This window comes from Bombyx mandarina, chromosome 25 (genome assembly GCF_030267445.1).
Source record: "Bombyx mandarina strain Sakado chromosome 25, ASM3026744v2".
Lineage (NCBI taxonomy): Eukaryota > Metazoa > Arthropoda > Insecta > Lepidoptera > Bombycidae > Bombyx > Bombyx mandarina.
The window spans coordinates 5,587,134-5,604,231 of NC_143231.1; the positions used below are offsets into that span (position 1 = coordinate 5,587,134).

The following is a 17,098-nucleotide window of genomic DNA, read 5'->3' on the forward strand; positions in this document are numbered from 1 at the left end:
TATTTTTAATTATTTATTAGTAGGTATACATTTCAATTGGTATGGCGAACATCAATACTAATAGTACCGAAATATAGACTTACTCATCTAAACATCAAAGAGGTAAAATCCCTAAAAATATATTTATCCAAATAAATAATGATAACAATTAAAAACATACAAAGTAAATAAAATAAAAAACTTAATAATATAAACAAATGTAAATGCAATGTAAACAAATATAGTATCTGTCACTGGAAAACTAAAGAAAACAAGCGTTACCATTTTTTCTTACAAACTTGTCTGTAATAAATTTGGTATGACTAATATTAAAATATTTTTTAAATCCACTAACATTTATGAACTACGTTATTATGATTATAGCAGAAATATGTTTGATATACAATAATAATGTGTTTGTTATGACATCTCAAAATTTCAAGATGAAATCTAGTTTTATCTTCTAGCTTATGAATTTCAATGGTTTCTCTGAGTATAATGGAGATTCTTAATAGTAATTCACATAAATTTGTGGCTTTTGCCCGTTAAGATCTTATGTAGTTATATTCTGTGGATTTTCAGTAGGTATATTATTTACCACAGTTTACGTATATTTGTAAAATTTATTTTATTTATAAATATTGTAGGTAAATGTATTGAAGGAATAAATACAGAGATAAATAAAAAAGCAGCAGAAACTATAAATTTCCGTCACAAAAGTATCGTATCATTATTAAAAATAGTATCCTGGAACATTTATAAATATCATTAACATACGTTTTGCATTTAGTTATAAAATGCACAATGCATGCAATGTATAAAATGAGCACTTTATAATTGTGTAAATAATCATGTCATTGACGAACAAATTAGAAACAAACATAAAACATACATACGATAAAATAGTAATGTTCCGAGAAATCTACAATAATATTTATATTATTTAAAACAACATTCAGACACCAGTGTTCGGTTTGTTATCCTCTAAAATACCGAGTGTATCAAATCGAAAAGAGCTATTTAAGATCCGGTTAAGTATTGCCTGCAATCTTGACCTTTGGGATCTTTTGTGAATATTATAATTGTTGATGGTGACGAATTTAAAAGAAGTTATATATAATATAAAATATACCATGAAAAATAGACATGCCCATTTTCTGCAAGCTCTCTGACTTGTCTTGAAGTAAAAATGTATTTATAACCTGCAAAACTCAAAATGGGGGTAGTTGAGATTTTGATTGATGTTTCTCAGTGTGTGTGTAACGGGTACATATCTTTGAATTCATCTTCCCAGTTCTTAAGCAAGTCCTCCAAATTTCTTTAAAAATAAGCCTGTAACGGCTAAGTAGTCTCATCCTCAGTTCTATGAAATTATTTACGAATAAGTTTTAATACCTAAACCCGTTAAGGTTTTAACATTACACGCGTGTTTAGCCAATATCAATACTTAATCTTTAGGTTTATTACACAATGGTATCATGACGTCACACGTTGATTTCGACACAGATCCGTTTATCAGTAATGTTTAAATAAATTATTGATAACTTTAATTGAGCGTATTGTGTATATTGCAGTATGTACTATACCGGTGTTGATGCTATCACCGGTCTTGATTCTAGATCTCTTGATTCATCATATGGAATCTGTGTCATATGTTATAATGATTTTGTTTTTATTACTATAAAGTTGTTTTCATAAAACACCTAAGCCAAAAAGAGGTAAAATGATTATTTAACTTGTTTCTTATTCATTTCTAATGCATTTTTACTTTATAGCTAATATTGAAAACATGGTTGCTTTCATTATACACAACCAGTTTGTGGACTAAAAAACTTATCGCACTTGTTAAAAAATAAAGTAGGAAAGAAAAGTTTCTTATTATGGTGTATTTTGCGTTTTGTATCTGGAATCTAAATGTTGTCTTAATTGTTAGAATAATTGCAATAGTTGCAATAATAAATTCGTAACTAATACTAATTTAATAATAATTCATATCTCCCGATAACATGTCAGACTCTTCAGATTCTTCAGCCATTGTACTTCCATCAAAATTCTGAAATATTCGTGACACTAATTAAAATTCAAACCCCTGATGTCATAAATGAAATTCATATGAGATGCTTATGTACAAAAAAAACCAAAATATCTTATTCAACTGAAATAAAAAGTTTACATTTGAGCTGTTAATTATAAAAAAATATTTACCGTTTCATCAGTGATACCCGGGTTACAATGCTCGGTCTGAAAAACAAAAACCAAACATCACATGACTTCTCTTATCAACACAGCAACAACGCATAGCTACATATATTTATAATAACTACAGTGTGGGTTATTTAATATTGCATTTATACTTTTTTTTGCTGCAAACTTATGTAAGATCATAGTGAGCTAGAGAGTTTTTATATGCCAATTACACAGAAACTAAGAATTACTTAGCCTTGCCTCCCATACTAAACGCAGGGAGACGAAAGTAATCCATGCTAGCACGTACACAAATATGTTTAATCATCATTGATCTAAGCCAGCGGTCGGGGCACTTTTTTAATTATTACCCCAAAATATTTTTGTGTAAGATGATATTATCGCAGGGCGAAGAACAAAAATAAACGAAATCGCTTCTTTTTAGTATCTTTCATATTATAGCCCCCATGATAATTTTGAAAAGAAAACAACAACTAAAAATTTAACGATTCTAAAGAAGTTTCACTTCTATATTTTTTTTTACTCACAAAAGTTTCATTTTTACCCCCTAAAATTTCATTTTACCCCATTTGGGGTAATTTACCCCGGTTCCCCGACCGCTGATCTAAGCAAATTAAATAATGAATAAAAACAATTCGCAGTGCAAAGGTCAAATTCAAACATACATCAATAAGGCTAAGCTTTAAAATTTTATAAAGGCTTTGTTATTACAACAGAAATAGCCGGAGCCGAGATACAAATAGGATTCCATTCAAAGACTGGAGTGGTTTTAACGCTAACTCATGATTACATGCCAGAAAAAAATAGTACCTGTTGGACAGGATATGACTAACAGCACAGTTGCACTAGCGATACGTGCGTCTTATCTGTGTTAGTCCAGGAGTTCATGAAAAAAAATAACGCTTCATTTTATTGCCATAACAGTTCACATATATTTATCAAGTGGACTTTTTTTTTATTGCTTAGATGTGTGGACGGGCTCAGAGCCCACCTCGTGTTAAGTGGTTACTGGAGCCCATAGACATCTACAACGTTAATGCGCCACACACCTTGTGATATAAGTTCTAAGATCTCAGTATAGTTACAACGGCTGCCCCACCCTTCAAACCGAAACGCATTACTGCTTCACGGCAGAAATAGGCAGGGCGGTGGTACCTAACCGTGCGGACTCACAAGAGTTCCTACCACCAGTAATATGTTAGACATGTTAGAACCACTTTTTTAAATTAGTAACTAAACCTAACATATGTTTTTTTTTAGTTGTTGAATTGAAAGAACGGACAGCCTGATGGACACCAGCAATGTCAGGGCAGTATTTTCCTACCTTCAACTACTTTTTACATTTAATTTGAAAATATATTTCCGGCAGCTTTGATGATTTTCAAAAAGGCATATGAAAACTGAGATTGAAAATTTATTGATCAATTCTGACCATGTGAGTGCAGTTAAGTGAGTCTATTTTGTATTGAGACACCTAAGGACCTGGAACTTATTATGTACTAAGACGGATGACACCTTTGTTCCTGTAATTATAGAATCCAGTAATTATTTAAAACAAATTCGCTAGTTAGTTGAGCTATCATCTAAACCGAATGAACAGATACGCACCACAACTTCGACGAGCAGCACAAGTACTTCATTCAATTTAGTGTTCTTTTTAGTTATTTGCCCCACGCGATGATTCAAGTCGTCTGTGTCTTTTATCATTTTCATGATTTTGTTTTTGTTATGCTGGAATCTGATACAAAAAAAAAAACTGACATTCAAAATTTAAACATATAAACAAACAAAATAAATAATAGTTTAAAAAAACTAAAAATTTAAATTTATTAATTAATTTATTTATTTTTTAGTTGAATTTTATATAAAGCGTGTTTTTTAGTTTTTTTTAACTATTATTTATTTTTCATTTTTTAATTGAATTCCAATTTTTCAATTTTTTTTTCTTTTTTTTTTTTAAATATTGAATTGTCATCGATCCTCAATAAATTTACAAAGTTTGAATAAAATCTGGCCGTTTAAAGTGGGTCAAAATCGCATCTAAAGGAGTCAGTTACAAACATACAAATATACAACCATACATAAAGGTGAAGCTAATATAAAGCGTGTAAAAATGGATTTTCTCTAAAATCGGTTTATGGACGATATTTTTGCGTGATAACATCAGTAGCAGAACTATTAACATAGTTAATACACGTAATATGATTTAATAGAACTATTCGTATTGCTAGCGCTGACGTCACGCGAGAAGAGACATAAATTTGTCACAAGCCAACGCTTGGGCCGATCGCGCCCCTCTAGCTTGCATGTTCAGGCTTAGGCGGAACGTTACATTTTTTCGTGCGTGCATTTCATTTTCATCGATTTTACCCTCAGACACAGCCCACTGAGTTTCTCGCCGGATCTTCTCAGCGGGTCGCGTTTCTGATCCGGTGGTAGATTCTGCGAAGCACTGCTCTTGCTAGGGCCAGTGTTAACATCGCTCCGGTTTGAGCCCCTGAGCTCATGTATTAGTTAAGGTTACGCTGAAATAGCCTCTCAAGGCTATCAGCATAGGTAGGCATAGGTATAAAAAAAAAAAAATTCGTTACACAAACGAATTCATTCAAAACATGACATTTCATATTTCATTCAGCACATTCAAAATTCATTCATTCAAATCATTTAACATTTCAAAATACAATCATTTTGATAAAAAATAACCACCATAAATTTTCTTCACACATTGAACACGTGTTACCTGAACTCGTTGACGTCACAGTTTCTGCATTTCTTGGATCCAGCCGTTTCAGCGTACTCTGCGTACTCGTGCGTGGGTTGACTCCCTGGTAAACGAACCAAAAAAAATAATCAAATTTCACTATAGATTTAGACACCATTTATACACAAGTACCCTACAAGATATTATACACAAATAGAAAAAACAATCTAAAAAAATATTTGTGTGAAATTTAAATTAATACACGCAGTCAGCCAAACTGTAACCGTTTTTAACCGATTTAGAAATAAGAAGGAAGTTCTGAGTTCGACTATAACACACTCATATTACACATCAGAATTTTTTTCTAAATGAATGCGATTTTTATGATTCTTTTTTTTTTTGAGAGCTTCGTCTCATGATACCGTTTAAATTTTATCAAGACCCGACCAGTAGTGGCTTTTGAGTGATCCTTTTTTGTATTTTTTTTTGGTTATAGCTTTGTATTATTGGGAAATGTACATAATATGTATATATAATGTGTATTAGTGTGTATAATTATTTGTCACGTTCTACAGCTTAAATCTTCTGACGGATTTCAACTATGTGGTGTGTTTAGATTCATCTTAGCAGTGACGTTGTTTAACATAGTATTTATTAAGAAAATAAATATGCAAAAACAAAAAATAGAATAATAATTATTCATTGCAATCTCTCATATAGAACATGTAACTAAATTATTTAGTTATAATCTGTCTCTAATGAATGTTACTGATTAATAAATTAAAATTAGGATCGTGCGTGAGGAGGTGATACCTACAGAAGGGCTGTCACGACACTCAGCAGTGAAGTAATACAACGCAAGGAGGGGAAGGAGGATAATGGGGGATGAATGTTGCAATGAGTGTGTACCTGCGACACTGCGTCGCTTCACCATCGTCTTCATAACCCAATCTATCCTCTACAGCAAGCGTCGGTTCAAGGCGTAGAAGAGCCTCTGTCCACCGCAGTTAACAAAAAGATTAATTGGCAGTATTCTATGTGTCTAATATCCTTTACCACTTACCGGGTTCTTCCATTTCTGTCCACTGCCTCTTCGTAGGAGACATTACAGTGGCGTATGGATTTTGCACTATAGGCGTATTGGGCGGAGCGTTTGGGTAACCTGTGCTCGTACTGTAGATAAAAAAAATTCAAAGTAGCTACAAAAATGTATCATTTATAATCTGTGCTGCGAGGCTAAGGCTGTCCACTAATGTTAAGTTTGAAATGCTTAAAAAAGTAGATAAGGTTTTAGTGACAAACACAGCCACCATGCCTAAGCTAGACGCCAAGATCTTTTGATCTAATAAAAGAAACTTTGTATACCGACATTCATTGTAACAAGTTAAGCTTCTCGTTTTGGACTTTTTCTTCGATAGTATAGAGTATGCTTTAATGTACACAATTTAGAATTAAAACCAATTAAAAATATGTTTAATGAACAGTTTTGTTCGGGTTTAATAGCGATGATTGTCTTCGTGTCAACTGAAAAGTTTGTTTCTCTATCTTCCAAATAGACTTTCATTGACAGGCAGTTGCCTATATTACTGGAATATTAACAAAAAAAATGCCTCAACGTATGGTCAAATGGCGTTCAACTCACCTGTGAGGATAAGATGGATGCCCACTATAATATGCCATCTCGGGCGACGATTCTGAAAAATAGATTTCCAAGTAATAATAAATAGTTTCATACGAAATAAATGCGAGATATTTTCGTTGTGAGCGAATCGAGAATCGAGTAAAGAGTACTTACTGTCTTCCATTTCCGGCCATTGCTTCTCGTATGGATTTTGCATCATGCTTATATTCGAAGCATTTGTGTACATCGGAACAGAAGTGGTGCTGTAGACAGAGAACGTTTTTATAATTTATGTTTTTTGGGTCTCGAAGGTTAAGCAAGTAAAATTTTTGCTAAGGCAAGATAATATCATTGTTGCTGAAGTTGTTTGTTGCATATCATTGTTGTTGATGAAGGTTAATTGTGGATAATATTATTGTTGGCGTAGACTTGAAAATTATCCAGTTTTGTTTGCAGTCTAATCAGATTAGCAACAAGATTGTGAGCACATAACACTCGTGGGCGGCTTGCCGTAGTATTTTAAAGTGATGTTTTAAATTTGAGCATTCTGAGAGTAACGCGCCCAGTTACTTTTAGTTTTCAGTATAAATTCTTCGATTATTTGAATCTAATTATTTTAATATAGCGTAAAACATACCTATGAGGGTATGTAGTGCCGGTATAATTCGCCGACAGCTCGGATGATGTTTCTGAAAGGGATTTTACGTAACAAGTCATAACAATTTTAAACCACTATTAAGGATATATCGTAAGTCGAAGTGGAAAGATATCCATCGATCTACTAGTAATGGCTGGGGAAGCCGTTCTATAATACAATACCTAATCGGGACCGTGACGTCACACTTCGACTTCGACATTGTGTCTTAAAGGAGGATGGCGGCATTCGTTCGAAGTGAATCAGGAAAAGTGAGGTGATTCTCACTCAGCGTATCTTTTTTTTTATTGTGTAGATTGGTGGACGACCCCACAGCCCACCTGGTGTTAAGTGGTTATTGGAGCTAATAGACATCTACAACGTAAATGCGCCACCCACCTTGAGATATAAGTTCTACGGTCTCAAGTACCTATAGTATCTAGCGTGATCTAGGTTTTTTTTTTCAGGAAATCGAATTCGTCGAACCTACACACGAGACCATTCATAATAACTCTCGAGAACAGACGTTACGAAAACCGGTGACAGAGTGGAGGTGAGAGACAGTACAAAAACGGTGGACTTAATAGCCAACCGAGGAGGTCCTTCAAACGAGGCTTGTGGAGAGTATTAAGCGGTAGGCAGCGACTTGGCTCTGCCCCTGGCATTGCTGAAGTCCATGGGCGACGGTAACCACTCACCATCAGGTGGGCCGTATGCTCGTCTGCCTACAAGGGCAAAAAAAAAAAAAAACCATGTCCACGCCCCCGACGTCTTCCCTTCGATCATGGCGGAACTGAATTGATCGGACTTCTAAAGAGCCTTAAGAATCGAGTTTTCCCCCGCCTTTAGAAGTTCAGTATTTCATTTATATTATAACGTAATATCGTACAGGGTTTTGTCCGGAATATCTTCGTTAGCGTAATCACTCCTTTTAGTCATGAACAAGAACACTGCTGCTCATTCTTCGCTCAATCTTTTAGTCGTATTTTACGACACTTCCCGGTATTACTGTGGTAATCCTATTCGAGATCACTTACAACACGCGCGTAGGGCAGCAAACAATAATATTTTACTGCTTATTTTCTCATTTTAATCCTATTCGAGATCACTTACAAAAGATACAAACACGCACAAAAAGCAAACAATATTTTACTGCTTATTTTCTAATTTGCTTTTTGAAATCGGAGGGTGAGTGACTTAGCATTTGACTTTTATTTGGTTCGCCATACGATCTATAGTGTAATTTTACCGGTAACGATTTTTTTTTAAATACATGTTACCGGATAATATTTATGTTATAAATCTAAATCTTAAAGTATCAGTAATATACTATTATTATGTATATTTAAATACCATCCACCACGATAGTATATAATTTTTTACCTTTGGTTTTAGCTGGAGGTTGGACTGTTTTTTTCTTGATATGGCTCAATGTATTTGGTGGTAAATAGCCCGTTCTGAAGAAATGTTCTTTCTCGTGCACTGTGGCGTGAGCATATGAACATTCTGCACGTGTGCACTTTTTATTTTCAAAATCAATACAGAATCTGTAAACTCCTTTAAGTTGGGAATGTATTATTTTGTGGAGATATCTACATGACGCACCACGATTGCAAGTGTTTCGCACAAAATTACGACACATGGTCTCTTCGACGTCATTAGGCTTTTCATAATTCTCAGTTGGATCTTTCTTGATATTTATGGTTATTGAAGGAGTATCCTCGTCTTCATTGATTTCCTTTTTGAAATTTGCAAGGAGTGGTTCCGGCGGCGGCAGCGGTGGGCGGTTAGGTAATGGTGGATGAACCTTCTCTGTCTGCTCATGTTTCTTTCTTTTCATCGCTTCTGCTTCTGAGATTTCTGCTACTCCATGATATTGGGGCGAGTGACTCTCCTCCCCGAACTTGTATTTTAAGTATTTTTTCATAAGTCTGAAGTTCGGCGATGGCCGAAAATTGACAGAATCTTCATCCCCTATACTCGGGAACTTTGTATTGCCTAAAACGTAACAAATATGTTATTATATATATATTGTTTACTTACCTTTAAGTGCTCTCTAGCCCAGTTAAGAAACGAAAGCGCTTGCGCTTTAAAAAATAAATCTGGCCAATCGTATATTCTATCGTTTCGTATATAATTAGAGGCATTTGAACAATCACATCGCTCGATAAAAAAAGTACAGCGGACTTCTTATCCTTTTGGGGCATAACGACTTCATAAAATAGTATTAATAAAACAAAACTATAAGGTTTTTTTTAATGTTTCGCGTTTCTGTTCTTCATTTAAAAAAAAAAACTGTTTCGATGGCATCTAAATTTCCAAAGTAAATAGATCATGCAATGAGCTGGAGTGCATGTAGTACAATACTAAAACGGATCATCTCCAATCGCAGATATCCGCTCGGCCCTTGTTATCGCATCCGTTTGCGCTAATGGAAAAAGGATGTGGAGCTCGAATCGCCATTCGCTCCGTACTCAAATCTTTGCTGAATCGTGACTAAGGATACTTCAGCTTGTGGGTGACGAAGGTGCTTTCTACGATAATTACTGACACCCTATCAGAAAGAAACCCACAAAGGAGTGCTGGGTTTTTTTATTGCTTAGGTGGGTGGACAAGCTCACAGCCCACCTGGTGTTAAGTGGTTACTGGAGCCCATAGACATCAGCAAAGTAAATGCGCTACCCACCTTGAGATATAAGTTCTGAGGTTTCAGTATAGTTACAACGGCTGCCCCGTTCTTCAAACCGAAACGCATTACTGCTTCACGGCAGAAATAGGCAGGGCGGTGGTACCCACCCGTGCGGCCTCACAAGGGGTCCTACCACCAGTACAGCGTCTGCGACGTGGATTCGGCACAGCATATGTTTGCGATTCTTTTCGCACGGGACGGGCAGCAATGTGTCCTTATCACTAGTACTACAACATTAGTTCGGTTGCAAAAAAAAGTTCCAGCGATAATGTTTAACGGGTCAAAATTCTCCGATACTCGGAGCTTTTTCGTATCTAAGAATGACAGGTAGCCCGCAGGCTTTTCCGATTTCAACAGGACAGATGGACGAACACGGGCACAGCAGGAAAAGGGTTGGGTTTGTTAACATCTGCCCGAGTGCTTCCGGAGGCTTAATAGCTCGAAGGCAGCTGTTTCGCGAATGCACCTAATACCGGATCGGAATCGGAACCGGCTGAGTAGATCCCACGAAAAACTCAGCGGGCTAAAAATAAACAAGATAACAAAGACAAAATTGTGACAATCATATGTCACTGTTTCGTTAAAAATATGCTAATCTCATCAGTATTTGATTACAATGGAAAACACTTTATATCAAACATTTAAAAACTTAATGGTTTTTTTTAGTATCCACAAAATGTACTAATACGTAATTATAACTCATTGTAAACTAAGTATTTTGGGTATATTAATTCTACGTTTAAGAGCGACACTTATACCTACCTCATATGTGCAATTGTCCTGTGTAGTTGCCGTCGTCTAGGAAGCCTTAATTTAAATTTGAGCCAATAAATTTGATATAAATCCGTGTCAGAAACTGAAGTCAGGCGCCCAGGATCGGTAATGCGGCGGCGCAAAGTGATGGGCGTGGCGAAATCGTAGCGTAGGGCGCAGCGATACTGCACATCGTCAATACAGGTAGACTTGATTGCAGAATATCTATATTTGTTGATATAACTAGTGACGTGCATCGCGGTTTTTTATTGAATATTGTACAAATTGTACATTAATGTATTTGGTACGTGATAAACGTAAAAGAAAAACCAATCAATGGTCTAAGTATTTTTTAATGGCACCGAAAGAATATTATTAGAATCTACGCATCGCTTATCGCCAGGCTGTTTGTTGTCGTTTTTTATATAGTCGAGTGAACGAGCTCACAACCTATCGGTGTTAGGTGGTTAGGGCCCATAGACATCAACAAAGTAAACGCCGCCATACACCTAATAAGCTATATCGGCGCAACCCAACCTTCAAATCCGAACGCATTGTTGCGAAGTAATTTTTGAAATGACACAATACAACTTATGTATGGCAGTATGAGATAGACGTCGTATGTCATATAATAATATATGTATGTACTTATAAGTTTGTATATATACGCACGTACATACTTGATGTTTAAATATTTGAATAATCAGATAAAACACAAATGATAGCCTGGACCCCAACTATAATTCTTTGCCGTGTAAAAACAGAGACAAATACACTTACATATTTATATTTTATATAGTTTGAATATAAACAACCGTCAATGATACAGGATTTAAATGTACTAGAGGTCCCGCAGTAGTCGAAATTCGACTATAATTAATTGAAATTGTAAGTTTGTACACTATTATAATCATAATATTTTATACTTCTATAATCACAAATTTCGCCAAGACTACACTATAAAAAATAATAACAAAGACAAACAATATTTAATCTCAATTTGACCACAGACGTCAAGAACAAAAGTTTGACAATAAATAGTATGCTTGCGTGTGTGCGTCAAATACATGGTATGTAGTGTGTGTAATGTTTTCTTTATTGATTTAATGTATCTTTTATGCATTATTTAAAAAAATATTAGCAATGTGCACTTCTTTTCTTTATTCTCTATAAGTGTGGAAAATTTCATAGTCCTCCGTCCGCGCAATTTCCGTAAAAAGGGATACAAAGTTTTTGCTTCACGTATTAATATATAGATAACAAACATAATCAAGACGTTGTAGGTAATGGCCACAATGTTTTGATTACGTTTATTATGAATTTTGTTAAAGAGTCCTAATAATTTTTTTACAGAAATGGTATAGAAATTATATATTTATTTATTTTTTGGTGAATGAGAACAGTTTACACTGTGTTATTTTTATAATGTAGCCATGATATTGCCTTCACGGACTTTTATATTTTATCTTTATTGTAAACAAATAACACAAAGATAAAAATATTAATATTACATGTACAAAGACGAATTTAATTATGTAACAAAGACGAAACAAAGACGGAGCGACAACTATAAAGAAGGGTAACGACAACAGAAATGCAATATTCACTATTTATGTATATATGTACATATATATAAATTAACGGATATTTATGATAACATACATATAGTACAGGATAATAAACACTTAGTGTCCGATCTTTTTAGACTGGGAATGAGTGTAATATATAAACCTACCATAGAGAAATTGGGACAGACAATAAATTACTTGTTATGTGCGAAAAATATAAACGCAGATTTTTTTTTATGACAACACACAAAGACGACCGTTCACTTACGAAAAAGCCTTGACGCTACCGAATCGATAATTACACCAATTCGGCCTGGAAATCCAACAAACGGTCATAAAACCGGAATCGCGATTTTTTTATTGCTTAGATAGTCGGACGAGCTCACGGGCCACCTAGTGTTCAGTGGTTACCAGAGCTCATAGACATCTACAACGTAAAAGCCGTCACCCACTTTGAGACGTGAGTTCCGAGGTCTCACCCTTTTAACAGTACAACGGTTGCCCCACCCTTTAAACGGAAACGCATTACTGATTCACGGCAGAAATAGGCAGGGTGGTGGTACCTACCCTTGCGGACTTACAAAACGTCCTACCAGAAGTAATCACGCAAATTATGACTTTGCGAGTTTGATTTTTATTACACGATGTTATTCCTTCATCGTGGAAGTCAAACATGAACATTTGTTAAACACGTATTTAATTGAAAAAATGATATCTGCCGGTGGGATTCGAGCGCCGATGCATTGCTACATACGAATGCACCGGACGTTTTATCTTTTAGGCCACGACGACTTAGAAAATAAAACCAGACTTTGAAACTTCGAAACTCGAGAACTTCGTAAATTTAAAATAAAACCAGATATACTGATTCTGAAAACGTTCCAGTTTTTTGGGCCGTATGGCAAACCTCCTAAGGGGTCCCGGTCACCCAGGAGGCACGCGGTATATGTAGGACTGCCAAGATGGTGTAGGTCACCTACTACAAAACTCCCCTCAACACTCGTCTTAAATCTGCGTAATTATGGTATAATAATGTTTTACTGGGGTTAGGACCTCTTGTGAGTCCGCGCAGGTAGGTACCCCCACCCTGCCGGGACGCCTCCCTGGGACCTGGAGGCGGAGGCGCTCGCTGCCGATTATGCGTGGCGTTGTGACCTTCGCGACAGGGGGGAACCACGTCCCGGAGAAGGAGCAATTAGAGCGCGGAGGCTCCAATCTCGGCGGTCTGTGTTGGAGGCGTGGTCTCGCCGCTTGGCGGACCCGTCGGCCGGTCTCCGGACTGTCGAGGCGGTGCGCCCGGTCCTCGCGAAATGGGCGAACCGTGACCAAGGGCGTCTCACCTTCCGGTTGACGCAAATGCTTACCGGCCATGGGTGTTTCGGCCGGTACCTGCATCGCGTTGCCCGGAGGGAACCGACGATGGAGTGTCACCACTGTGACTGCGACGAGGACACGGTCGAGCATACGCTCGCATATTGCCCCGCATGGGTGGAGCAACGCCGTGTCCTTGTCTCGCAAATAGGACCGGACTTGTCGCTGCCGACTGTCGTGGCTACGATGCTCGGCAGCGATGAGTCCTGGAAGGCGATGCTCGACTTCTGCGAGTGCACCATCTCGCAGAAGGAGGCGGCGGAACGAGAGAGGGAGAGCTCATCCCTCTCCGCACCTATCCGTCGCCGCCGAGCCGGGGGCCGCAGAAGGGCTTTTGTCCGACTTCGGCCCCTGTAAGAGGCGAACTCCCCCCGGTGAAGGTCAAGGGGCGACCTGAGGGGGTGAGGCCGCGCGGCGCGCTACCAGCACTCTAGCGCGCTGCCATGGAGTAAATAGAGCGACCGGTCGACGGTGTATCGCGTCCCGACCCGGCAGGCTGGTTCTGGTCCAGCGGGGTATTCCGGGACACCAGCGGCACCGTCTGGGCGGCCCGACGGGCTGCCGTACCGAGACGGCCGACGTTTCAGAGCCTTCGATTCGCCTCGAAGGCTCCGTCGGCTGGGCGTCCTTGGGGTGAGCCGCGCCGTCTGGTTGTAGTGTTGACCGCGGTAACCCCCCTACCTCATCCGGGTTCTGACCTCGGAGGGGATCGGACGTCGGGTGTAAGAGTGCAGGGGAGTCGTTTAGTGGGTGGGCCCTAAAATCCTTGGTCCCGCGGTCTGCTCATAACACCATGCAGATCGTAGAGTCTCACATACCCCGCGCGCCCCTTTTGCGCGGGGACCTCGTAGGAGGTTCGGCCCTCTACCCGAAAAAAAAAAAAAAAAAAAAAAAAGGTACCCCCACCCTGCCTATTTTTGCCGTGAAGCAGTAATACGTTTCGGTTTGAAGGGGGGGCAGCCGTTGTAACTATACTGAGACCTTAGAACTGATATCTCAAGGTGGGTGGCGCATTTACGTCGTAGATGTCTATGGGCTCCAGTAACCACTTAACACCAGGTGGGCTATGAGCTCGTCCACCCATCTAAACAATAAAAAATAAAAAAAACACTTTTTTATCTTTTTACAAAACAACTTATCTCTACGAAAACTGTCTGATCTGTTTAGTATATCTTGCATTAATTTTATTTCCAATAGAAAAGCTCTAAAGGGAAAATTCGAATTCAGGATAAAATTGTTGGTTTGTAAATATAGTTACAAAACTATATTTCAATAAATATCGAGGTGATCCTTAAAAAACTTAAATTGCTCCTTGTGGCTATATCGGACTTTGAATCCTGAAGACGTTTTTTTTAATGGATGTTAATTTAATGGATTTTAATTTGCACAATCAAGGAATAAAATATAAAGACAAAAATCTAGATATGGAAAATCACTTGTCTTGACTACCTGCAAGTTACCTTAAGTAGGTACCATTTTCTTGCCTATTTCTGTCCAAAGCATTAATTAGTTTCCAATTTATATAAAGGCTTTATGTGAGTGACCATGTACAATGCTCATTTCCAATGCTCTGTAGGGGTAGATCAGCTGATAAGCTTTCATACTCACAATGTAATTCTAAGCATAGAAAGTGCACAAAGAAATATGCTTTACTCCTATCTTGTATACTGGTAAAACTGACTCATTTGAGAAATCATACAGACTAAAAATATATGTATAATTTTGTTGATTATTGCATATATGGGAGACCTTGTGATTATTGTTACTGGAAAATTCAGAGGTGATCCAATCCACATTAAAAAAACAATGACCAAACCATATGACCTACTACACAAATGTTAGGCATTAAAGAAGGCATATTCACAACTTCATTCACTGGTGGTAGGACTTGTACTGGTGGTAGGACATCTTGTGAGTCCATACGGGTAAGTACCACTACTCTGCCTATTTCTTTACGTAAAGAAGTAAGTCGTTTCGGTTTGTAGAGTGGGGTAGCCGTTGTACTGTAAAAACTGTAATCTTAGAACCAAAACTCAAGATAGGTGATGGTATTTACGTTATAGATCTCTATGGGCTCCGGTAACTACTTAACTTAAGGCACTTAAGCAATAAAAATAAATAAACAAAAGGCAAGTATCTAAAGGTCATTTAAAAAAACTTTAATTGGAGTAGCATAACAGTAGTACTTTTGGGATTTTGAATTTATTTTAAAGAAATCTATATATATTTAAAGATTCTAGACAAAACATGGGGATCGCACACATGTCACATATTTGTTCTATAGCCTTATAATGAGACCCATGATTAAATATGGCACATTGGTAATTGACAACAATAATGGGTAAACTTAACCAGTTTCTAACCTTGTTCGGTTAATACAAGATGTTTAAAAAAATGCCCACAACTGCACTAAAACAAAGTCAAAATATTCGTCTATAGGACTTTTATATTTAAGTACAAACAGCTTGTTAAGCCTTTAAATTGAAGAATGTAGGCTCACGAAGCAAAATCTACAGAATTTCATTACTTTCAAAGGGTAGAGAGACCCAATACAAAACTAAAGCTAAAAGATTGCTAAAGTGAAAAAAACTAAGACATATCTAAGAGTATAATCAAACTGTTATAGCTTACATCTCATCACCCCAATGATGGGCAGTTAGGATCAAGGATCAAAGTTGGGGGCTCCTAAAATGTACCTTCATTCTATACCTAGTTAGTCTAATTCTTTACAAAATATTGACCAACAGATTAGTTAAGCGTATTCTAAGATTTGGTTAAATATCAATATAAACAATCAGTACAGAAGCTCAATTTTTACTTATTAAGAAGTGGTAGGGCGCTTTTAGCTTGCACGAGCAGGACCACTATCGTGCCTATTTCTGCCGCAAAGTACTAACATTAGGTGAGTCGTGAGCTCGTTCTTTCGATATAAGCAATAAAAAATTAAAAACAATAGGGTTTACCTGTTTCTGAAATTTGCATTTATTTCTTTTATCTCTGTAACTTATTATTTTATTGTCTTTCTTTAAATTCACAACAACAACATTATTTACAATTTACATACAGCACAGAATACAGATTAGGCAGGCACTTTGTGGTGGACAATATTAAGTGTATAATCTATGTTGTGGACCATAGATTAAATAGATAATGATGGCTTAATGAATTTGGCCCCCTCTTTTGATTTTCGGTTTTTTTTATTATTTTTAATAGTTTGTTCGTCATTTGTTCGTTAACCGCGATCACGTGCTGCGGACGTCGCAGCGCGGCGACATTCTCGCGGGTCTGCGCATGGCACCACCCCCATGTAGAGGCGGCGCGCCACCTGATCGGGACCCCCAACGATAGGACGAAGCCGGCTGAAGGAGCCGGCCGTCGCCATCAGTCGAGGGCCCAATTTCTCAAAGTGAGCGCGGAAGCTCCACCGACCACGTCAAACCGAACCCTGTGAAGCATTTTTTTTTAATTGTTTTCTCATAATACAGGATATTTTTATTAAAATAATCTTTACATAAAACTTCGCAGTCATACACAAGCACTGTAAAACTTATGTTTTGCACTTCCTTTTTAGTATTTA

At 37.3% G+C, this 17,098-nt stretch overlaps 1 protein-coding gene across 7 annotated transcripts; it reads right to left on the reverse strand.

The window, feature by feature from the left end:
- Positions 1-16,663, reverse strand: LOC114245735 (uncharacterized). 7 transcript variants are annotated; one of them, XR_016325411.1, is made up of 12 exons: positions 16,485-16,663; positions 10,592-10,807; positions 8,524-9,138; positions 7,144-7,195; positions 6,681-6,769; positions 6,528-6,579; positions 5,949-6,058; positions 4,925-5,009; positions 3,793-3,922; positions 2,995-3,050; positions 2,185-2,220; positions 1-2,032 (listed from the first exon to the last, which is right to left on the reverse strand). XR_016325411.1 is itself a non-coding variant. In XM_028177999.2 (11 exons), the coding sequence occupies exons 3-11, from the start codon at positions 9,065-9,067 to the stop codon at positions 1,958-1,960; spliced, it is 1,173 nt and encodes a 390-aa protein (XP_028033800.2). In that variant the 5' UTR covers positions 9,068-9,138; positions 10,592-10,807; positions 16,485-16,663; the 3' UTR covers positions 1-1,957. The 7 variants fall into 7 exon arrangements, 4 of the variants coding, with proteins under 4 accessions (XP_028033800.2, XP_089594729.1, XP_028033803.2 ...); XR_016325412.1 differs by having other exon boundaries at positions 10,592-10,767; positions 16,485-16,591; XR_003624791.2 differs by lacking the exon at positions 10,592-10,807 and having other exon boundaries at positions 16,485-16,588.
- Between the last annotated feature and the right edge of the window lie 435 nt (positions 16,664-17,098).

Excerpts from the sequence above, each read along its gene's own strand:
- LOC114245735 (XM_028177998.2), bottom strand. Across the intron at positions 6,059-6,527 it reads CATCCATCTTATCCTCACAG|TACGAGCACAGGTTACCCAA; the intron begins GTGAGTTGAACG and ends TTTTATCTACAG. Across the intron at positions 5,010-5,948 it reads GACAGAAATGGAAGAACCCG|GGAGTCAACCCACGCACGAG; the intron begins GTAAGTGGTAAA and ends TTCGTTTACCAG.